The following is a 21,115-nucleotide window of genomic DNA, read 5'->3' on the forward strand; positions in this document are numbered from 1 at the left end:
GTGTGTTCGCATCATTAACCGCTCGGACCAGAGCGTGAGGTGCAACTGACAGCAGTTGCAGGTGAAAGGGCAGAAAGGCAGGTGCAAGCAGGATTTTTATTAATTTTTTTATTTTATTGCATGTCAGCATGAGGTTCTTCAGCTTTAATCAGGGTTATTGCTTTTTTTTTTTGCCACTCCGGAAAAGATTGTGTGCAAGAAATAATGCCAACATCCAGAAATCTACAGTCTATTTCCATCGACTGTATCTGGGCCACAGCGCGCGCTGACCTGTGTTGTGTAACGTCGCCCCCGTGTGGCGATACATGCTGTAGCAACTCGTGGTAGTCTCTTTGTGAGCTGTGAACTCAACATTATCCCTGCTGTAGGTTTGATGACACCTTGACTCTAGTGTTGGGATGAAGGAGCTGGAAGTTGTTCTGTACTTAAGTTTAAGGAGCCAAATACTGACATTAAGGTGCGCGCCACATGCCCGTCGTACCAGAGCGTGTAATGTCCTTTACGGGTCTTCAAGTAAAAAAAAAAAAAGATAATCCCATTTAATCCTGTACTCCTATAGCACAGTGGCTCCATCAGCCACATTCTCGGGCAAGAGACAAAGACAATTGATTTCTTAATGTATTCTGGAGAGCCCGTCAATCATGTTCGCTCACTCTTGGTTTGGCTGAATCAGCTCTTTAGTTGCCGTCTGAACTTTTGTCCCCACAGGTAATAACAGGCCCCTTCGCTTATACCTGCTTTAAAACTTAACGTGTCAACACAACTCTCTAACGCGTCCATGCTGCATTCAAGTGCCCCCTCCGCACTCAGCTGCAGGACTTCACTCCCCCCCCCCAAAAGAGCTGTAAGGAACCAGGCAGCTAGTCATTTCAGTTCAGTGTTAGCAATGTGCCGTCTCTGTAAAAACAAACCATTTGTTTCAACTAGGAAAAAGTTGAGTGTCCGAGCAGCTTGAAGTTTCCGAGTTGATTGAATCTGAGGTCATTCTGTAACTATTCAAAATAACTCAGCTGTTCAGCTCATGTGACTTTGATAATAAATCAGTTGTACGCAACTCTGTTCCGTCAACACACATCTTTCCATTCCTTTCCAAGTGGAATTCCAAATATCTGCGTAAAATATCCAGCTTTATGACCGTAAGCATCAGGAGCAGCCGCCACTATTGGAGATACTCTGTTGCGGCGTAGATACGAAGGTTAAAGCACTACAGGATGACAATGTTTTCATTATCGTGAAAGCAACCAGCCATGATTTATCTTTAAAAGTGTTTCTCATCGCACGTTTCCTTCAAATTATTTTTAAAAAAAGAAGGGTCTCTGGAGAGTTTTAACTCCCCAACACTGCACGCTGGGATGTGTGCTAATAAGCTGATTAGGTTTCTTCAGAATCTTGTTTTCATGTGTCGTGTGTTCAACGAACCTGGACGGAAAAAGATAGAACTCATGCTTATCAGTTCTGAAGCAGCCTGAAAATAAAAACTAAGACATTTTAAATTAGGTAATCGTCTTTATAGAATTCAAACACAAATATTTAGTTGATTCCACTAAATTACTGCGACTTTTTGTGCGATCATGTGCGAGACACGCAAGCCGGTCAGCTTCATCTATATTAATGAATTTGTTCTTCTGTCATATGTGAAGACAGATTTTTTGAGAGCATGAGTCAAATGTGATTGCATCTTTACCATTTTGGTTTCATCATATAAAAAGGCATGACACCAAATCAAATGGTCATGTTAAATCACCTAAAACTGCTTTTGAAATACTCGTGTGGCGTTCAACATGCCCGCACTTGTAAAGACAACGGCACTGGTTAGTATCTTACCAAAAAACTGCTGAACCACCAAGTGTGTTAATAAACCATTCATCATCTTTAATACCAGCAGCATTTCACACTCAGCGGCTCTGCCCTGAGTCAAAAGAAGCACAAGTCTGAAGACAGAAAATATGAACAAAACAGGATTTCTTGGGTTTGACACCTGGGAAGGAAAGTCATTGTTACATTTCACTGTGACAGAAAGATAATAAAACAAAAACGTCTTCATTAAAATATCCAGAGGCACAGAGAAAAGTTACAAATAAGCCAGGTGTTATTCTTCCTCAGTCTGAGTGGTCACAAACATTTGGTTCACCATTATTACCTTGAAGAACAGAACAATGCGTAGAAAAAGGAGCATGAAGTCAATAAGTTGATGATGTTAAATCCTGATTTACAGCCCATCTCTGGCAAAATCATTCCAAAAATGCTTGATAATTAGACAATAATGGTGAAACCTGGTGGGCTACTTGGGTTTTTTTCCTGGTCCGGCCACTGGTGGTCACTATAAATCCCACACATACAGGATTTTAGATTTCAGGAAAATAAATTAAAAAATATATTAAGCGATAGCAAGCGAATTAAGATCACATGAAGAAAATTCTTGCACTCTTCTTTGCGTTTCTCAAACGTCACAATACTTCAGAGGGTTTCCTGATAGCTTATTTGTTGACTCAATAGTTAAAAACAACCTTGCACCAATAAAAATGTATGGCTGGATTCTTCTGTTTCCAACGTACCAGGTCCGATCCGGTAGGCATCCAGTGCAGTTTGGGTCCTTCTTTGACCCACTGAGGAGATTGGACTCGCTTTTTTTTTTCCCCCAGCACACAGCGGTCCTGAAGCACTTCTGTCGAGTCTATCAGAGTCTGTTACCGGAGGCGAGGCTATCTGCCCCCTCTGCGCTGGACCACGATGGTCCCCGCCACGATGTCGTACACAGTCCTGTTGTGCTGGAAGAAGAGGAGGGTGATGAAGACGGGAAAGAGGAAGGCGATGGAGAAGTTCTTATTGAGCGCCCGCACCGTGGAGCTGTGAGAGAGGAAGGGGACAAAACAAAACAGAGGTTGGATTAAGAGTTAATACCAACCCAACATATCAATTCTGAATATTTGGAACAGTTTTCATACTCATTTGTCAGCTGCTCCTCCACCCAGTCTTCTGACTACAGTCCAAAATGAATTATGTTGTGTTATATTTTCCCTGTGGTATCTATTATGTTATAGAGAAATATGAGTATTTTTTAAGGTATTGCCTGAAAGTCAGAAATTTCCATACTGTGACAAAACTTGTATCGACTCATGCAAAAGTAATCCCCTCTCAGTCATTATAGATTAGAATTGTGTCTGTGCATTACTCTGCGGAGACTCTGCCTATATTTCTTCCCTTATTTTGCAGTGGTCGGTGCGTTTCTGAGCGTCAGCCTTAAGGCAGTGGGTATGTTGTGACCGTCTCCCTATTTTCCATTCTGTTCTATCAAAATGTGATGTATCCAGTCTGTGATCACTCACGCCGAGAGGGAGACGTTAGACGCAGGGACGACGAGGACCCGGTTGGGCCGGACCAGAGTGGACGTGTCGCAGGTCACCACTTGCAGGCCGAGCAGGAACTTCCCCGGCGTGGCACCACCAGCGCCCCAAATACAGATCGTCTGATTGGACAAACAAGGAGACAAAAACGTGCACACAGTTTGTCGCTGAATCCAATTTCCTTTTGCCCAACGTGAGATGCACGTCGCTCATAACCCTGTGGGCTTCTGACCATGCTGATGAGATGCAACATTTATTTATTTTTTTGGCAAGAAATTAATTTTCAGGTTCACACAAACAAGGTCAAACACTTGGACGTGAGCAAACATGCCAGGAGGCGTTAGTCTAAGAGGAGGAGCCTGAGCGTCTCTGCGCTGCCTCCCACCTGGGAGAACAAGCCACCGGTGCACAGGTCGAGCGACAGAGACGTGGTGCATGACTTCACCTCGAGCAACTACGAGCGCAACGTTGCATCACTGTCCTCTGTGGGAAATAATGCTGTGTTGTGGAAGTGACTCCTCTCATTAAGCGGGAGCATGTGGCGGTGAGGTACCACATGTGAGAGGGACACAACGGGGGAGTATTGTTGAACTATGTAAAACAAATGGTGTGCTGAAAAGAGAAAAACTGGAAAAACCTGTGCGCAGTGTGACGTTAACTGGGAAAACACTGGTTTTAAACACTCAAGTAACATTAAGCAGACGATTTAAGCGCAAACACAACACAGTACAAACCCCACTAGTGAGTTTAACGTTCACTCAGCCAAAGGTAACCACGCATTGTAAGCCAATAAGCATGATATTCTCAACTTAACATGCAATTTTAATGAATAGCTTGGACGGGAGACCCACCTCGTAGACGCACACCAGCACCCTGTAGACCAGAGCCACGGCCATCATCTTCTGCAGGTCCTCCATGGACGTGTTCTCGTCGATCTCCTCCACAATGAAGTGGGTAATGAATTTGGCAATGTCCCTTTACAGAGGAGAGACAGGTGCATGTGTGAGAATGCTCAAACAGCTTTAGATATGGTCAAAGAACTCAACTCTTTGCTCATGGAGATGTGTTGTATGCAGTGTTGCATTTGTGAATTCAGTTTAGGTTCTGCTTCATGTGTCTTCATTTATTTCTTTTAATCCATCTGTTTATTCAATAGTTTCACTCACTTCATCCCGCTCAGGTGCATGATCCACAGCACGATGGTGGCCTTCACACAAAACAGGATGAAGAAGTCCACCGTCTCGGCCAGGAACCTCTGGAGGGGAGAGGGGATGGTGTACTCCCGTCCTGTGAGAGGCGGATGAGAGGACAGGTGCACCGAGAATGACGACGGTCAAATGAATCGGCCTGGGTCGCTGACTGCACGCAGCTGCTGTAGGTTAACGGAGCACTACGCCTCTAAGCGCATAAGCCTGTTTTCTTCACTTAAGCCCGCTTTCCTCCACACTCGTGACCCAGCTTACCCAAAATGAAACCCCACACACGCTGCTGAAGAGAAAGCATCGTGGTTCCCACTGTCAAACCTGAGAGCCCCTACCTGCCTGAGCTGGATTCCCGTTCTGCTGCTGCTGCTGCTGCTGCTGCTGCTGCTGCTGCTGGGCCGGTCGGGTATCAGCTGCTGAGGCTGGCGCGGCGGCTGAGCTGTGCTCCGTCTGCGCAGGGTGAGGGGAGGATGCCGGGAAACCGAGCGGATACGGGTAGCTGTACCAGTTCCCCGTGTCGAATCCCTGCTGCCCGCCGCCGCCGGAGGTCGAGGCGGGTGTCCCCGGTGCGTGAGCGCCTGCCCCCGGCGGAGGGAACCCGCACGGCGGCGGGAAGGCTGACAGAGCCAGCCAGCTCTGCCAGCTGGCATAACCCCAGTAATACTGCCACATCCACTGCTGCAACTTTGCGCAGTATTCCGTCGTTGCGGCGGGGTGAGGCGGCTTGGCGTCGCCTACAGGGCCCGCGCGGCGGTCGTCGCTGGCCGTGGTCGCAAACATGTCCGACCCACCTCACAGGCTCGCCTTACTGACCATGGAAATCCTTTAAAACGTCTTAAATGTTCGCTTTGCTCAGTTCATTAGCCCTCTGAAGGGGACAGCCACCGCTACTTAAGCTAAAACTGTGTTTGTAAATACAGGGATATCCGGAACCGCTCAGCGCTAGACGTGACTCCCCAGACCGGTGTCATTGTGTAATATTTCGGTACGTAAATGAAACAACAATGTGTATATTAGAATTACAATGGCCATTTTAAATGTGGAGCAGATATGAGCGGAACGCGATCATTTTTGGAAATAGCTAATGCCGCCGTCCCCCCCGCTGTCAAAAATGGTATGAGCCATTTAAAGGAGCTTTTTCCTCATTTTCAGTAGCACCACCATCAGACACTCACCTCACTTTCTAATAGGAGTTTGGAGTGATAAAGTCTATTTATGTACAACGAGTAAAGAAAAAATAAATAAAAATAAAAATAATTAACCTTTTATGAAGAGAGAAATTAAGCTGTTATTGCCTTCTTTGTGGCAGCCCTAAATATAAGCCAGGGCTATTTTTATTCAGATTTGAAAAAAAAAAAGTACAGTGTCAGAGAGCTAAAATTTTACATTCCTTATGTCTGACATGTAAATCTTGAAATAAAAAAAGTGTAATAAAAACAATGCACTTTTTTTCTCTGCCATGTTTATGAGTTTTAATCTTAGCAGGAAGGTTGTCAAGTTGATTCTCACAAATTCCATCCACTTATAGAGTCTGGGCTAAAGCATTTCAATGAAGTAATAGTTGCTTGTGCTTAGCAACAGAAAGAGCTAATGAATGGGATAATTAGCCTACTAACAAAATCACCAAAGGGCCCGAATGAGGTTGGTAAGAGCGGCATTAGGCCCAAAGGTCACCAGTTGAATAGGCCTGACATAAGCTTTACTCACCACGACCCCTCATTTCACCCTGACCCAAATGTCTCATGTCTGATTTCAATAATGCTATACCTTAAAATGTTTCACCTACATCATTGTGACCTGCATAATTCGTGAACAGCAATGTACCAGCTGTCACAGATTTTACAGGTTCTGTATCATATGAATACGAGCTTATTCACCTTGGCTAAATGCACAAAAGTGCCTGTTATCGACATGTTTCACTAACAAGAATTTTATTGTGAGTATTTTTGTTCCTCGATGTGTGTCAAAGCCAAAGTATTTTTGTTTTATCACTAATCAGATAAAGGGACCCACCTTGATAATCTGAAAATGTTAATGATCAGATATATAATAAATAATCAGTCAACTCATTGTACACAGTGTATACATGCATGTGTAAATATGTCTAATTCTTTGATAATTAAGTATATTTATTGCTAAAAAAAAAAATATTTTATCAGACACTGCAATGTTTAGGACTTGGCCACATGTTGAATTTATGCTAAAAAAAAAAACAAACAAAAACAAAACAAAAAAACAAAAACAAATGTGGGGCAGCCTATCACCAGAGTAACTGCTAAATGCTGACAACAGCTTGTTAGCTCAGTTAGCCTTCCAGCTAGCAGCCCTGACTGGGATCTTGGAGCACCAAAGAAAGTGTTAGCACAGGACCTTGGACTGGGATGGGGCTAGTTGCTTAGCATGCTAAACACACTTTGTTTTCTCAACCGAAATCCTTACATGTTGCACCATTAAAGATTTACTCAAGTAATATTATTTTGAAGTGATTTCTTAACGCGATATCTGCACTTTTATTCAAGTAGGGCTTTTTGGGTGCTTTTACAACACTGAATATATCCAGCATCACGAAGATAAATGGTCTTCCTCTTGGACCTCGCTGAAAGAAACAATGTTACAGAAGCACCACAAGAGAGCAGCAGAGGCCAACTGATACATATCATACCAACATACTGCCATTTCTACTAACAATACACATGTTAAACAGTGGTGTCATGTCATGTAAGTAAATGCGAAAACCTTCTACAGCTGCATGTTGTGTGTATGCATGTATCTTCAAGCAGATGATACATTTTTTCTTTTTTCTTTTTTTTTTTTGCACTTGACATTTCTTGCCTATTTAGATGTGTGTCCCAGGTTATACAGGGTGAAAGGAGGGTGGGGATTTTCGACCTGCAGCCACGTTTAGGGACCCCAAACATCCGAGTTTTCAGTGACAAATCAGCAGCCTGCCACGGGGGGCATCGGGGTCAAAACCTCCAAGCTGTGTAAAAGCTGCTGCGGAAACGGCTTTGATTCGAGAGAGTGGCTGGCCAGTCAGCTGATGAAAAGCGATGTTTTACTCTCCATCCCTTTCACACATGCACGCACACACACACACATACACACATACACACAGTCTCTGTTTTTCTCTGTGCTGCTCCAACAACCCAATATATGCAGGAGTTGCTCACTCATGTCTCCCACTCTCTCCTCCGTCCCACCTCTACCTTTTTTCTCAGCCGTTTTCTGTGTCTAACTTTTTCTATCATTTGACTCCCCTTCTCTCTGATTGCTAAAAAGGGTGAGGGGGGCGGGGTGGGGATGGGGATGGGGGATGGAGGGGGGGGGGGGGGTTTGTATTTGCTGACTGGGCTGGCCCGGCTCTGTGGGTTAGGTGTTAGGTCTGCCGGTTCTAAATGATTGTGCCTGGCCCAGTGAATGGAGCCAGTGAGGCGGACGCCAATCCGGCCCCAATGCGCGTTATCCCTGTCGACAGAGGCCATACGATGACTGTGCCCAAAAGTAATCGGGCCCAAATAAAAGCTGCGTCCGGCAAACGCTGACCCCCATAGAACCCAGCAACCTGGTGGGATTAATGTGCGGGAGGTGTGTGTTTGTGTGTCTGAAGAGGGGGTGTACTCGCTGTGAGAGGTGTGAGGGAACAGGGTGAGTTAGGGTGAGCGGAGGGTAGCCGAGTACATGTACTCTAAGTTCTGCGGCGCGGTTTTAGAGCAGCAGCCAGTTTGTTTCATTTCGAAGGATTCGTCACTTTTGCATTACATCCACTTTTGAGCAGCAGTGATCTACTTTTTATTTTCAGTTCCGGTCCGATGCCATTACAAATGCAGCGCGACCTCCAGTCTTCAGATGGTTGAGCCTTGTACGCACATTATAAGTTTCAACATGGCTTTTCTTTGTTTCAAGACTGAAAGTGAGGAAAGTGAGGAAAGTGAGGACACGATGACTTAGCCTACTCGTTTACTCAGGTGCAGACGTTAAGGTGTGTTCACCGTTCAGCGTCCAGCTCATAGAACTCGGCGTTCCATCTGAACTGAGAGGTCAGAATTTCAGAGTTTTACGTCGGCAGTGTCAGCTGGAACGCCCACAACATTTTGGCCGTGTGCTTAAAACTGCATTATTACACACAGCTCACTACATACACATCCATCTGTGATAGTTCCACCATTAGTTAACTGAACCAACAGTGTTGAACAGCGTGAATTCAATTGTTGTTCAACTCACATTTCAGTTTTTGATCTATATGCTGAAAATTGTTACGCTGTAGTTGAATTCAAGCTTGCAAACGTTAGCAAATGAGAGCTGTAGTGGGTCAATATTAGACACCAAATCCCCGCGAGATAAGGCTATCTTCAGCAAACACCGAGCGTGCTGCCGCATATCAACAGAGCTCACAGTGTGTACCATATTGGTCGAAATCATAACTTATATAATCCATCTTTGCTGTTGCTCTCTTGAGATAAACCCAGGTGATTCCCAGGAGAAGCACTGGCGGTGCCCTGAGAGCAACACTTTGAAACTTGGATTTGTTTGCATGCTCTTGCGCTTCGTTTTAACTCACAGCGTGCGTGGAAGACAGGCCTGTCCTTTGATTTGTCGGATGATTTTTGCTCTCGGAAAGTCTCTGCACACCGCCGAGCGTGAGACGGACGCGACAGGGGTTCACACAGTTCGCACGGCTCTTGTGGAAAAAAAAAAAAAAAGGTTTGCTGTGTCTGTACAGGATGTGTACCATGCTCCCAGACATACACTATGGGGACAAGGTCACCAAATAATTGCTCGGGAAAGACAGTTTGAGAACTCAGTCTTTTCTGTGTTGGCTTTAAGGTTCGCTTGTTACGAGTTCTTACATCAGAGTTGAGGCCTTGAACGAAAAGTTGCGCTTGATTTTTAATTTTTTTTTTACAAGGGATGAGCGCAGGTGGATCCGCCGAGGAGGCGAGCAGACACGACCTTGAGTACTGTAAGAGGCGCCAATCAAACGACTTGTGATAAAGGAACATTTCAGTTTATGAGTATGACACCAGATTCATACGGACAGAGACTTTGTGCGAGAGGAGACAAACCACTCAAAGGGTTCGAACAGAAAAGCCTAAAGGTGGCGGTTGCGTGACACATATCCCGCCCTATTCCACCCAAAAGCAAATAGCTTGCTTAAATGACAGCCATACAACATCACAGCAGTTTCAACCAATACACATTTAGCAGACACTTGTACAAAGCGACATACTGTAATTCATACATCGATGGCGGTGGCTGCCATGCAAGGTGCCGACCAGCACATCAGGAGCGGTTTGGGGTTCAGTATCTTACCCACAGACACTTCGGCATACAGACGAGGGGAATCGAACTAGCAACCTTCAGATGACAAGACGCTGGCTCTACCCCTGAGCCACAGCCTCCTCAGATTGGTGCCGCTGCAGACGGACTTCTAATAGGCATGGAATATGAGGATTTCACACTGAGGCATAGGATCACCAAGAAAGATGATGTTATTCAAACATGTGGTATTAAAAAGTTGATGGATGACGTTGAAAAGTTCTGGCTCTCTCCCCGTTCATTTTATATATGGATCTTGTTAGCCCCGAGGAACTGCCCTGGGGCATTGCCAAGATGGCCTAAAGGGATCTCTCCTGCCAGTATGCTAAATACGTCAGCAGGCAGTTAAATTAGCTTAGAATAAAGATTGTAAATCGGGGGGGGGAGAGCTTCGTTGGTTTCCTTCAGCCTCACAAAAATGACAAGTATCCAGGAAGATGTCTTACGATCATAGCCTAGCGTAGACGGGCTTAGTAGGCCCACTGTTTCCCCCTATTTCCAGTCCTTATGCTAAGCAAAGCAAACTGGAGAGTGGCATCAGTGTTATTCACCTCACTCTCTGCAAAAAAAGTGAAGAAGGATATTTTCCTAGAATGTAAAATCAGGCTGCTAGCAACCTGAGGAATGTGAGACGTTACTTAGGGAAATAGATCTTTTTGAGTGGGCTGCCTTGCACTTTAAACAACTGGAATTGTAAAACGGAGTGGCATCTGTTTGCCTCTTAGCAGGCTCACTATCAGTCCTGTCCATTTGCAGTGACTCCCCCAGTTGTGCGCTACAGTAAATCGCAGATAACGGCACATCGCAGCTCTTGGCCAACAGGGATTTGGCGCTCTCTCCAAACAAAGAAAAAAAAAAAAAACACGCAGTGACCTTTGACCCCCGAAACCCATCGCTCACACGAGTCTGCCAGAGAGTCCGGCGGGGGGAGATATTCCGTAGTTAGTCATGTCAAGACGCGGGTTGCTGGAGTTGGCTGCTGCGCTCGTGGGGTTTTCGTACTGGCGTGTGGCCTCGTACAGCCATGCACAGTGATTCGGCCCCAGTGAGAATGTGTCCAGTAGGTCACGGGTTAAAGAAATGAACAAAGCATTCATCAGCAATCATCATGGAGAACTTGGGGGGGGGGGGGGGGTGTCACTTGCGTCCTGTTTTTAGAGAGAGGGTGGGTGGGGGGTGAGCCGTCATGTGATTTATGTATGAATCGCGGCGACTGTTTATGTAATGGTGTAAATCCATCTGGCGGGCTGGGACAGGCCATAATGAGAGCGACGGGGCATGTCCAAGGGGACCGTGACTCCGGCATGTCCACGTTTCATGTCGCCCTTTACTGTCTCGAGCAGGATTAATCTCTTTAATTCACTGATTTCACGCAGAGATCAAAGAAGTGTTCACGCAGCCAGTCCTTCACCGCGATCCGCCGCTCGAACACCCCCCGGTTTTAGCCTCGATCGAATCAACAAGTGATGTTGGCAGATAAACGTAAACAGGGGGGAAAACAACTGCCTTTGCTGAGACAGCGGAGGGAAGTCCTTGCTACCTTTGACCCAGAGAAGAGAAAAAAAAAAATCCCTCTGAGATTCTGCCGCTCTGTCTTCTACGTGTAACAGTGAGAACCAATTAAGTGAATTATGTCTGCTTCCCCGGAGCCCTGACAGGAACACCCAAGGGGGAGAGCGAGACTGCTCTCCTGCTTCCAGCGAGTTTCCCCTCATCCCCCTCTTCCTCCCCACCTAATCCTCTTTATTTCCTGTACCTTCCTTCAGCGTCTTGCTCACCTTTCCCCCCTGGCACACCGTGGCGAAGGAGGTGAGATGGTTGTTCGAGAAGGCTTACAGTCTTCAGCCTTTAAAGAAACCCCATTCCCGTTTCCTTCCTCTTTACTGCATCTGCAGACATCCATATCAGCTTCATAAGGTGATCAAATCTTGTTTTTAATGCAGGTCCAAGGGGAAAGACGTGCACCAGCAGTTAACAGGCTTACATTTGATACTGTACTCGCTGTTAAACTAATAACGCTTCTTTTACTTTGCTTCGCTGTCATCTTTTCAGGATGACTTTCATTTTGTTAGAGGGTGAACAAACATGACATTTGTCCGCGACATGTTCAAAACAGTTTGTTTCAGCCGGTCCAACAGAACATATGTTGATGATGAAGGTGATGAAGAAAGAAAGAAAGAAAGAAAGAAAGAAAGAAAGAAAGAAAGAAAGAAAGAAAGAAAGAAAGAAAGAAATGATACATAACATTAAAAACAAATGTAGGCATTCTCTAATTAATTAATACTCCTGTTTTGATTACATCTGCCAAGGAGGTTTTCACCTGTACCAGTTTGGTTGTTGGTTTGTCACCAGGATTACACAAAATCCACCAAACAGTTTTCCACGAAATTTGAATTTAGGATGGGTCTCAGCCAAGAATAGTGTTTGGAGTGGATCCACCGTTTTCTCTTTTTTGTTAATCTATCAGGGAACAATACAAGGACATTTTCTGGTCATTTTTTGGACATTTATATTTTTGCATTTCTTAATGACTTCTTAATAAGGAGGCAATCAAAGTACATCAGAGTACTGCTCCCTCTATGGCAGCAAAGCACCTTTGAAAAATAAAAATAAACAACCTTTGCCACGTATTCTGCAGTCCGAATGATGAGTTGTTCCGACGTCTCTGGATGTCTCGTCTCATTTCACTGTGCTGGTGTCAGGGCCTCGGCTCAAAAGTCACATGCTCCACTTTCGCTTCTGCTTCCTCCCCCCTGAATAGTGCCTGAATAGACAAAAATCGGACAACACGCGTCGACCCACAGAAGGTGCTTGTGTGTTTAACGTGCAGCTGTGCGTCGCGGGGAAGGCCGCTGAGTTCCTTTTCCCAGTGCGTTTCACACGGGCCTCGACTCAAACAGCTGTAAACCCATAGACCTCAGATTTATGGATGTACACCTAAGTGAAACAGTCCCGTCTGGCAAACACGGCTGCTTTGTAGCTTTAAAGGGGACGCTGACAAAGTGCTTACAGTATCGAGACAACGACGATGATGCAACAGATCAATAGAAGACGTAATGCCGCTTTAATAAATCTCACCTGGAGCACTTTGTGGAGGGTTTCGCTGTTTGGGTTCACGCTGCCGCTGTTGACTCGGAGAAAGGTCAACCTGTCACTAATGGCCTTCCGTTTTCCTCCTTGCCTATCAGAGGCTGTGGTTATCTCTCCGGTGCATTGCGGGGGAAGTGGCTGCTGGATTCAGCACGTCTCGAAAGGGTCCGTCAGGCCAACTCTCCTAATGACCTATTGTTTGTTTTTTTTTTCTTTTTTATAAAAGTTTCCGAAACAGAGTTCATACCGCCTGCGCCTGTCGGAGACTAAATGAGACGTCGATGACATAATGTGCTATATATACACACAACAGAAATGACAAATATTAACTGTAGATACTGTACTTTGCTGCCTTTATCCTTACCATCAGCTCACACGGAGCATCTTGCAATGCCAGCTTTTATTCCTGTGATCAGCAAGATGGCATATTTGGTTTGAAATACAACAATAAGTTTCTGGGTTTCGCCACTTTTAAACTCTACACGGCTCATATAAAACTCTAAATGAATCCACGAGAACTAGCAAAACCCACACCGGCGCCATCGATCTGCAGTTGCAGATGTACAAAGTCTAGTTCCTCTTGTTTCATTCTCGCCTCCGTCTGTGACCTGATAAAAAGAAAAAAATGTAAACCGTTGAAAAACCAGGGCAGACAAATACCATAACCTGACCTTTAGAACACCAACACCATTCAGCCGTACCACCTGCAAAAGAAGGTCAGTGTGTCTGCGCGCATACTTGAGACTTAGAAGCACAACAAAGCATTTCCTTTTCGCTGCTTTATCCGTTTGGATTCCTTGAAGTCTTACCTTGTACGACCACAAGGAGTGAACCAGACGGTGCGTTGTATTGAAGGGCTCATGAAGGCGTGTGACATTTTGTTTGGATGTGACAGAATGTAACAAATCTAACACATAGTAGTAGGACGAACAGATGTTATGGCGCATGACATTTGGATTTGGTAACAAATCGAGCATTTGTTGTTTGTTCTTTTAGAGGAAGCATTGTGTGTGTTTGCGTGCACCGTATTAAAGGGTGTCATGTGTTCATATGTGTGAAAAGTGGAAGAGCGCGCTAGGCGTGTACACTGTCAGGACCCAAACGGAAGACACACGATGTGGCCGATTGTCCAAAATCCAAAAAATCCACAATCCAAAAGTGCGGTCAATAAAAAGACAGGCAAAGGGAAAAAAATGAAAAGGAAAGTCATACGGAACCTGAAAAGCATGGACAACAAATCAGGAGCACAGGGTGGCGCAAGACGTCCGGAAACAGGCCCAGGAGCACTTGGAGATGCAGGACTGACGCGAGGACGAGACGGGCCGACCGACAAAGAGCGAGGCAACAGCACCATGCTAAAAATACAAATTAAGCTAGCGAGAGGACAGGTGCAGGTGGAGAGGCGCCAGACCAGACTGATGGGAAACATTGGTCGGTGGGTGGGTTGGGAGAATCAGACCAGGGAGGAGCACAGGAACACTGACAGCACAGGTGAGCAGGGACTAAAGAGCGACAACAGGATTGATGATGTTAGTGCTAAAATGTACATGTTGTGCAGTTTCACCATTTCAAGGAAGCGTGCATATCATATTTTAACACAGAAGCAGGTTTAATATGCATTTATTCTGTCTCGGGGCTGAGCTTGTAAAATTAATGCCTCTTGAAGTTTCACTGATTTAATCATGTAATGATTTAGTGTTTCAAGTCCGTTCTGCAGAATCAAAGTCGCTGAGTTCTGTCCGAGGGTTGAGTGCAAATACCGCTTGATGTGATCAAACAGAGATCTACAGTATGCAATTTCCCGCCTGGTTTTAATGCGGACAGCCATATATTAAAGCTGAGACTCACAAGCGCTCAAAGATCAGCCCATTCCTCACTCCCCCCATCGCCATCACCCCATCCAGATTACAGATCACATGTCCCGCCACACAGAAGTCACAGGAGGAGGGGGGGGAGCGGATTTAAAGCCGGTGCTGTGACAACTTGTGGCACATCCAGAGCAGAAAATACCAACACTTCCTGACTTTTACTACCCGTTTCATTCTTTGTTTGTTTTTAAACACAACAGCACAAGCGCACGGACAGAACAGCAGGCAAGGTGATCGCGCTTGTATATGAATGAAAGTCCCAGCCAGTTGCAGAAATGCTCTCCGGGGGGAAACTATTGTTTAGGATCGGGTTTGTATGGCCTCACTTTAAAGATTTCCATCATCCTTCCTCCGAGCGTCACAATCGCTCAAAGGGGGTCTCTTGCCCTGCGCTTAGCTTTGGCAGGAACTCCTGGTGGGAAGACTTGTAAAAACAGCGATTCTTTGTGTTGTCCTCAAAGGCGAAAAATGTATTTCCTCATATACAGTGCAGAGGCCCTTAGAAGTTATATTTTGAGCCGGCCCTACATTATTTGAGTATATCACATCCGTCTCAATCTCAGTTTTTCTCATTGTGTGTGAAGAAATGATGCAAAGGTTTTAGACCAGAGGCACACATGAATATGCTTCATACTAGTTGGCCTCCTGTACACATTCTTTAGCTGAGCCTCTGACCTCGCCGTCTGGAAGCCCAAGGAGGAAAAAAAAAAAATCAGTCACTTTATTGAAATTGACTTTAAGCCTGTAGGCAAGTGAGAAATAGGCTTTGTGTTGCATGTGAACAGTAGAAATGGCTAAATGCGGCCATCGTATTGCAGAACAAAATGTCTCACCTTTCTGCAAACTACAGATACGTTAAATTGTGTGTGTGTGTGTGTCTTTATCAACATTCCTGCAACACCCCTATTTCAGTTCAGATATATGTAAGCTGCCTTTCATGTTGGGAGGTGATATTGTCAGCCGGGCGAGATTGGCTGCTGCCCCCACCATTCGAGAACACGCTTTGATATTTGCGAGCACCACGGGATATCTTTAACGAGAGACCACTGTTTGAGACGGCGTTTCAACATTTGTCAGCATGAAGATATGTTGGATATCTAGATGGCCTCTCAAAATTTGCAGGCATGAGTTCACTGAGTTTTTATCAACGAGAGACTGCAGCTTGAGACGTCATCTCAGCGATTGTTAGCATGAAACCGCTGGATATGTTTAACGAGAGACCACTGTTTGAGACGGCATTTCAATATCTATAAACGTGAAACCACTGGACATTTGAACAAGAGACCACCGTCTGCGACCGCATTTCAACATTTATGAGAATGACACCGCTGGATATTTGAACGAGAAACCACTTGAGATGGTATTGTAACATTTGTGAGCATGAAACCACTGGATCCTTTGAACGAGGCACCACTCTTCAAGCCTTTCTCTTCTGAATTTTTGAGCGTTAAGCCACTGGATGTCTTAAATGAGAGAGCGCTGTTTGAGCAGCATTTCAACAATTTCAAACGTGGTACCACTGGGTACATAGAGTGGGACACCAGCGTTTCAACATTTGTTAGTGTGAAACCGCCATGATTATTGAGACATCTGGACACGCTCCGGCCCTGCTCGTGGCAACACAACACAGGTAAACCAAAACATGATCTCGTCCTAAACCTAACCAATTGTTTTTTTGGGGCCTGAGCCTGACCAGGCTGTACACACAGCGCTGTCACAACATGAAATTGTTTCAAAATATCAGTGGTGGTATGCCGAAATGTACGTTATGGCAATTGGGTTGCTAAATGCTGCTAATATATTATGAATAAAGATGCAAAAAACTGCACTTGCTAATTTAAAAGTTTTGGACTGATTTACTGGACTGCGATCTCTAATCCTAAAGAATGTCCTTTCGTGGAATCCCAGGCATGTCTCTCTGGGTGTTCGGGGGAGATAATAGAACGGCCCGCCTCTGTGCGACAGGCCAGACGGGGCACAGCTTGCATAGCATTCAGAGACTTCTTGGTGAAATCAGAGTTCACTCTAAAGTAGATCAGGACTGCGAGGTTCAGTGGAAAGAAAGCCTCCCCTACAGTTCGGCGGGGCCTCAACTGACATAGTTTCTGCCCAGCTGTTTGGTTGCCCTCGGTGACTGATCCTGGGTCAGAATAGGTGCCGCGGGATCCCGCAGAGAAGGGTCGAGGTAAAATCAACGTGTGTTCAGTGGTTTTGAGTCAAAGTGGAGGCATATAGCTCGCAGCAGCAGGCCGTCCCCGCCCCTCAGCAGAAACCGAAGTCGGAAAAAACAAAAAGAGAGTGGGAGTGGGAATTGTGCCGTTGTGCTCTGTCTTTTTCCTTGAAACCAAAGTCGGTCAGACGCAACATCAAACCACAACGAAAAAGCTGGCGTAAAGTTCTTGTGAAACTGCTTTTGGTGTCTGCTGACATATACTGCCCATCAATCACAGCTCAGTTGTTAAGATCATGTGAGGAAAAGATCTGTCGCCTTCTACAAACAGCTGTCTGTATAACCCACCTAATCTTCGGATGTGGAAACAGCTCGTCCCTTGTTCCCAAATTTCCCGCGTTTTTATATATATATATATATATATATTTCCTGTGATCCCCAAATACTGTTTTCCTGACCTGCTGATAGATTGGACTGTTGTGACTGAGAATTTACTGTGGTCTACACATCATGTTTGGATCACTCTGCCCCCAACCTGCTCAGCATCCCCGGATAAAAAAAAAAAAAACAGTGAGTGGCTGGAATTTGCAAGTTCACAGGTGTCCGTCCTTGAACTCAGCCCCTCTGTAATTTACGGCAAGGAAAAACCTACAGACGAAAAAAAGACTGCGATGCCGTGGGAATTAAATCTCGCCCCGCACATCGCGTACGTATCTCTGCCCCCCCCGTCCTGTCCACTCGAACATGAAAGGTGTTTGTGTTTGACGGGGGTTTGAGTGAAGGGCAAGCAGAGGACAAGCGGAGGAAGGGTGTCAGCGCAGCAGCTCAAGTGGAGCTTTCCAGATGTTATGCAAAGGATGTGAGTCCATTCTTCTTAAAGTCCGAGACAATCTTTCCTTGAGACTGAACAGCCCCAGTGTCAACAAGATGCCTTTGTCCATCACGAGAACACAAACGCAGACACACACACACGTGGACAAACAGCAGCCGATAAGGGCGTGGCTGCCCTTCGAGTGGACGAAACATGGTGAAGTGCCCTCTCTTCTCTACAAATGTATCACGACTTTCGGTGTGCCGGAGCCCCCTCACATTCATGTGGTGCCCTTTTTATTTACTCCGCCCCGCGGCCCCCTCAAGCATCCTGAATCCGCCACTGCCGGAGAGCTTTTAATTTGTCCATATTGGTTAATGAAGTGGTTACAACATACCTACCTAACAAAATACACAAGTAGAGCTGAAGCGATTAGTCGGTCAATCTGTCTTTTGACAGAAAATGAATCCATGAATCATCATTTTTTTATCATTTTCAGTTTGGTTTTTACTTTCAGAAAGTAGGACATTTAAGAGTTAGGTGTTTTTTTCGGTCTCAATACTTAAATAAATTGATTTAAAAGAATACATTTTAGGTTTCAATTGTTGTGAAGGCATCACTTTGTGCTCTGTGTAACTGTGATGGCAGTTCTCACTGCTTCATCGTAGTTATATAAATAATCGTCGGTTGGTTTGTGGTCCAATCAAAAAAATGGTTAAACGTTCCTCAACCTCAACCGCTGCAACAGTAAATATCCTGCTTTTGTTAATGCGCAAGTAATAATAATCCAATGAAATGAAACATGGTAGAATAAAATCAGCCACTTTTCTACCCTGGGTACTTTTAACACTTAAGCATGTTTTCATGACACATATTTTTACTTCTGCTTTTATAAGAGTGGTTCAAAGTTGAAGGGGTGTTATTATTCACGGAAAGAATGTTACACTGATTACATGAAGAGACGTGTCCAAGCTCGAGGACGTCACAGCTCCGGCTCATCCTGTTGTCCCTTTGTTTTCCACCGTCCCTCTCTCCCCGCTGACTCTCAGCAGGCCTCTCACTATCAGCTCCTTCCTGAACAGTTTCCTAATTGTGACTCTGAAACCACTCTGCTGATGTGAGGTCTGCCTCCACCAGGACCTTTCCTCCGCAGTGGAATACCTTCAACCTCCCCCCTTCCCCTTTTTCTATCCTGTTTGGCCTTCAGCTGATAGAGTATTATTTCAGATGTTCTTCAGATGCACACTGTTGGCGTGTACAGTTGTATGCTGTCTCTTTTCAAAATACTTGGAGACGCTGTAAATCATCTCTTACAGCTACTTGCATATTGGGCCTCAGTGGTTGTCTCCCAGTCTCCCAGCTCCGGCTCCCTGTCCTGTTTTGAATAATCAAGACACGCCGAGGACTCATCAAATCAAGATGTCTGAGATGAAACAGGGAGGTGGAGATCGGCCTCGTCCCCCCCCCACCCTGCGGTTTTCCAAACAAAGCGACGGGGACGCCTGTGGAGCACAAGCACTGCACCTGTAAGTCAATCCGGAGCAGATGTGATCTTTTCTCTCTCCGGCTGTGAGAAAAATGGGCGAGCGCGGCTATCATGCGCGTACAGAGCACCCGTCGTTTCGAATAGTATGTATAGACCTTCGAGGAAGACAGAGGAAGCGGCATTGTTTCGATCGAGGTGGACGGCAGAGCGCTCACAGCTCGGGGGAGAGATGCAAAGTTTACAGCAAGCAGAACTTCATAGCGACCGTGTCTTTATCAGTTAGCACAGTATGAATTAAAGGCCACGGTACTTCACTGTCTGCTGAAGTTCCTTTAAGCAAACCTCAACCAGCGACCTGGGCCTAAGTTTTCTTCATGTCTGTACACAATAAGTCAACTTTATCTGGGTGTATACATCATGTGAGCACAACAGTTAAAGAAAACGTGTCAAGGAAAAGAATGTCAGAGTCTTTATTACACCAGCAAGCCACAGTTTTCAACCACTAGGTCTTCGTCAGCGCTCGATACAACAGATGAAAGGAGTGCGGCCAGATCCGTCGGTGGCAATCGTTGCCTCTTATTGGCTGGGTTTTGGATCGCCTTCTTGCTTTTGAAGTGCCCTTTTATCCCGGTTTTCCAAGAGCACCCGGCACAATTCTCTGAATCTACATTGTGTCACACAGAGGAACCTATCCCCCTTTTCTTCATATCAAAACGCAGCACGGCGCACAATGATCCGCAATGAAGCGGAGGCGCAGCTGATCAAACATGGCGGCCTCGCAAAGTAGCTGCCGTCATTCAGATGCCGAGTCGCCTCATTTTCTTTTCTTTTCTTTCTTTTTTTTTGTTTTTATCAGACAGGAGCAGTGGAACAAAGGGAAACTTCACCTCCTCTCACCGATTTGTCCAAATATCCTTTCAGGCATTAAAAACACATCCACTGACACACTGATCCGACTCCGAGCCGGTGACCTTTTGCTCGCCCGGCCGCTCTGACATTCTCATCCACTTGGCATCTCCCCAAAAGTTTGAACGCTGAACATCCTCGACCTCGGCCAGCGCCATTGTCCACGCGGAGGGGAGGGGGAACAAGAGTGTTGGCCCGCGATTCCACCTGTTTCAGCTGTTTGGGCTATTACGTCCAATCAGTGCTATCGTCTCCCTTTTCCTGTCATGGGAAAGTGACCGTTGCCTCTGGAACAATCCCCCCCCACCACCACCACCACACAAACACTTGACCGGTGGCCAAAGGGTGGGGACGTCTAGTGGGACGACCTATAATGCTTTCTTAGTTTTCCCCGTGTACGTACAGCTGCCAGAACATGTGCAATGGGAAATGTTCGACCTCCACCAAAAAAAAAGGAAGAGGGGCTACATTTCCTCGCTGACCTCTCTACATGATGCTCCCAATAGTTCTAAAAAGAGTTCACATTCCTTAAGGGGGGTCCCTGCCAACACACATCGTACATCATCTGACAGTTTTGACCTTTAAATAGGGAATATGTTTTGCTTCAGTCCTCTTGACAAAAAGGAGGAAGCGTGAAGGGAAGCTGCGCGAGCTAAAGGAGCTGGAAAGAGTGACAGCATGGGGAATAATTACTGTAATGTTCACCGAGCATGGGAGTAAAGTTGAAGCCAGGGAGTCAGCCTTGTCAGATTAGGAAGTATGTTCCCATTAGAGCACTTTTTTTTTCTTCTTTTTTTTAAGGGTAGCATTCCTCAGCATGCTTTCTTCGAGAACGCCATGATTGGGCACTACACCCATTTAAAGAAACAGCAAAAAAAAAAAAAAACTGCGATAAACATTCAACAAACTCACGGAGACGGCG

At 45.6% G+C, this 21,115-nt stretch overlaps 1 protein-coding gene across 1 annotated transcript; it reads right to left on the minus strand.

Annotated features, from left to right (window-relative positions):
- Positions 1 to 1,847: 1,847 nt before the first annotated feature.
- fam8a1a (family with sequence similarity 8 member A1a) lies at positions 1,848 to 5,717 on the minus strand. The gene is made up of 5 exons (XM_037094070.1): positions 4,882 to 5,717; positions 4,511 to 4,631; positions 4,196 to 4,319; positions 3,327 to 3,466; positions 1,848 to 2,847 (listed from the first exon to the last, which is right to left on the minus strand). The coding sequence occupies exons 1-5, from the start codon at positions 5,324 to 5,326 to the stop codon at positions 2,703 to 2,705; spliced, it is 975 nt and encodes a 324-aa protein (XP_036949965.1). The 5' UTR covers positions 5,327 to 5,717; the 3' UTR covers positions 1,848 to 2,702.
- Between the last annotated feature and the right edge of the window lie 15,398 nt (positions 5,718 to 21,115).

The sequence above is a fragment of the Acanthopagrus latus genome, chromosome 3 (assembly GCF_904848185.1).
Source record: "Acanthopagrus latus isolate v.2019 chromosome 3, fAcaLat1.1, whole genome shotgun sequence".
In the NCBI taxonomy this organism is placed as follows: Eukaryota; Metazoa; Chordata; class Actinopteri; order Spariformes; family Sparidae; genus Acanthopagrus; species Acanthopagrus latus.

What these genes read in the sequence shown, in the direction of transcription:
- fam8a1a (XM_037094070.1), bottom strand. Translation starts at nt 5,326, where the DNA reads ATGTTTGCGACCACGGCCAGCGACGACCGCCGCGCGGGCCCTGTAGGC. An exon ending in TGCTGGTGTGCGTCTACGAG is followed by an intron (nt 3,467 to 4,195) that starts GTGGGTCTCCCG and finishes TTGTCCAATCAG; the next exon opens with ACGATCTGTATTTGGGGCGC. An exon ending in TCTAACGTCTCCCTCTCGGC is followed by an intron (nt 2,848 to 3,326) that starts GTGAGTGATCAC and finishes CCTCTCTCACAG; the next exon opens with CTCCACGGTGCGGGCGCTCA.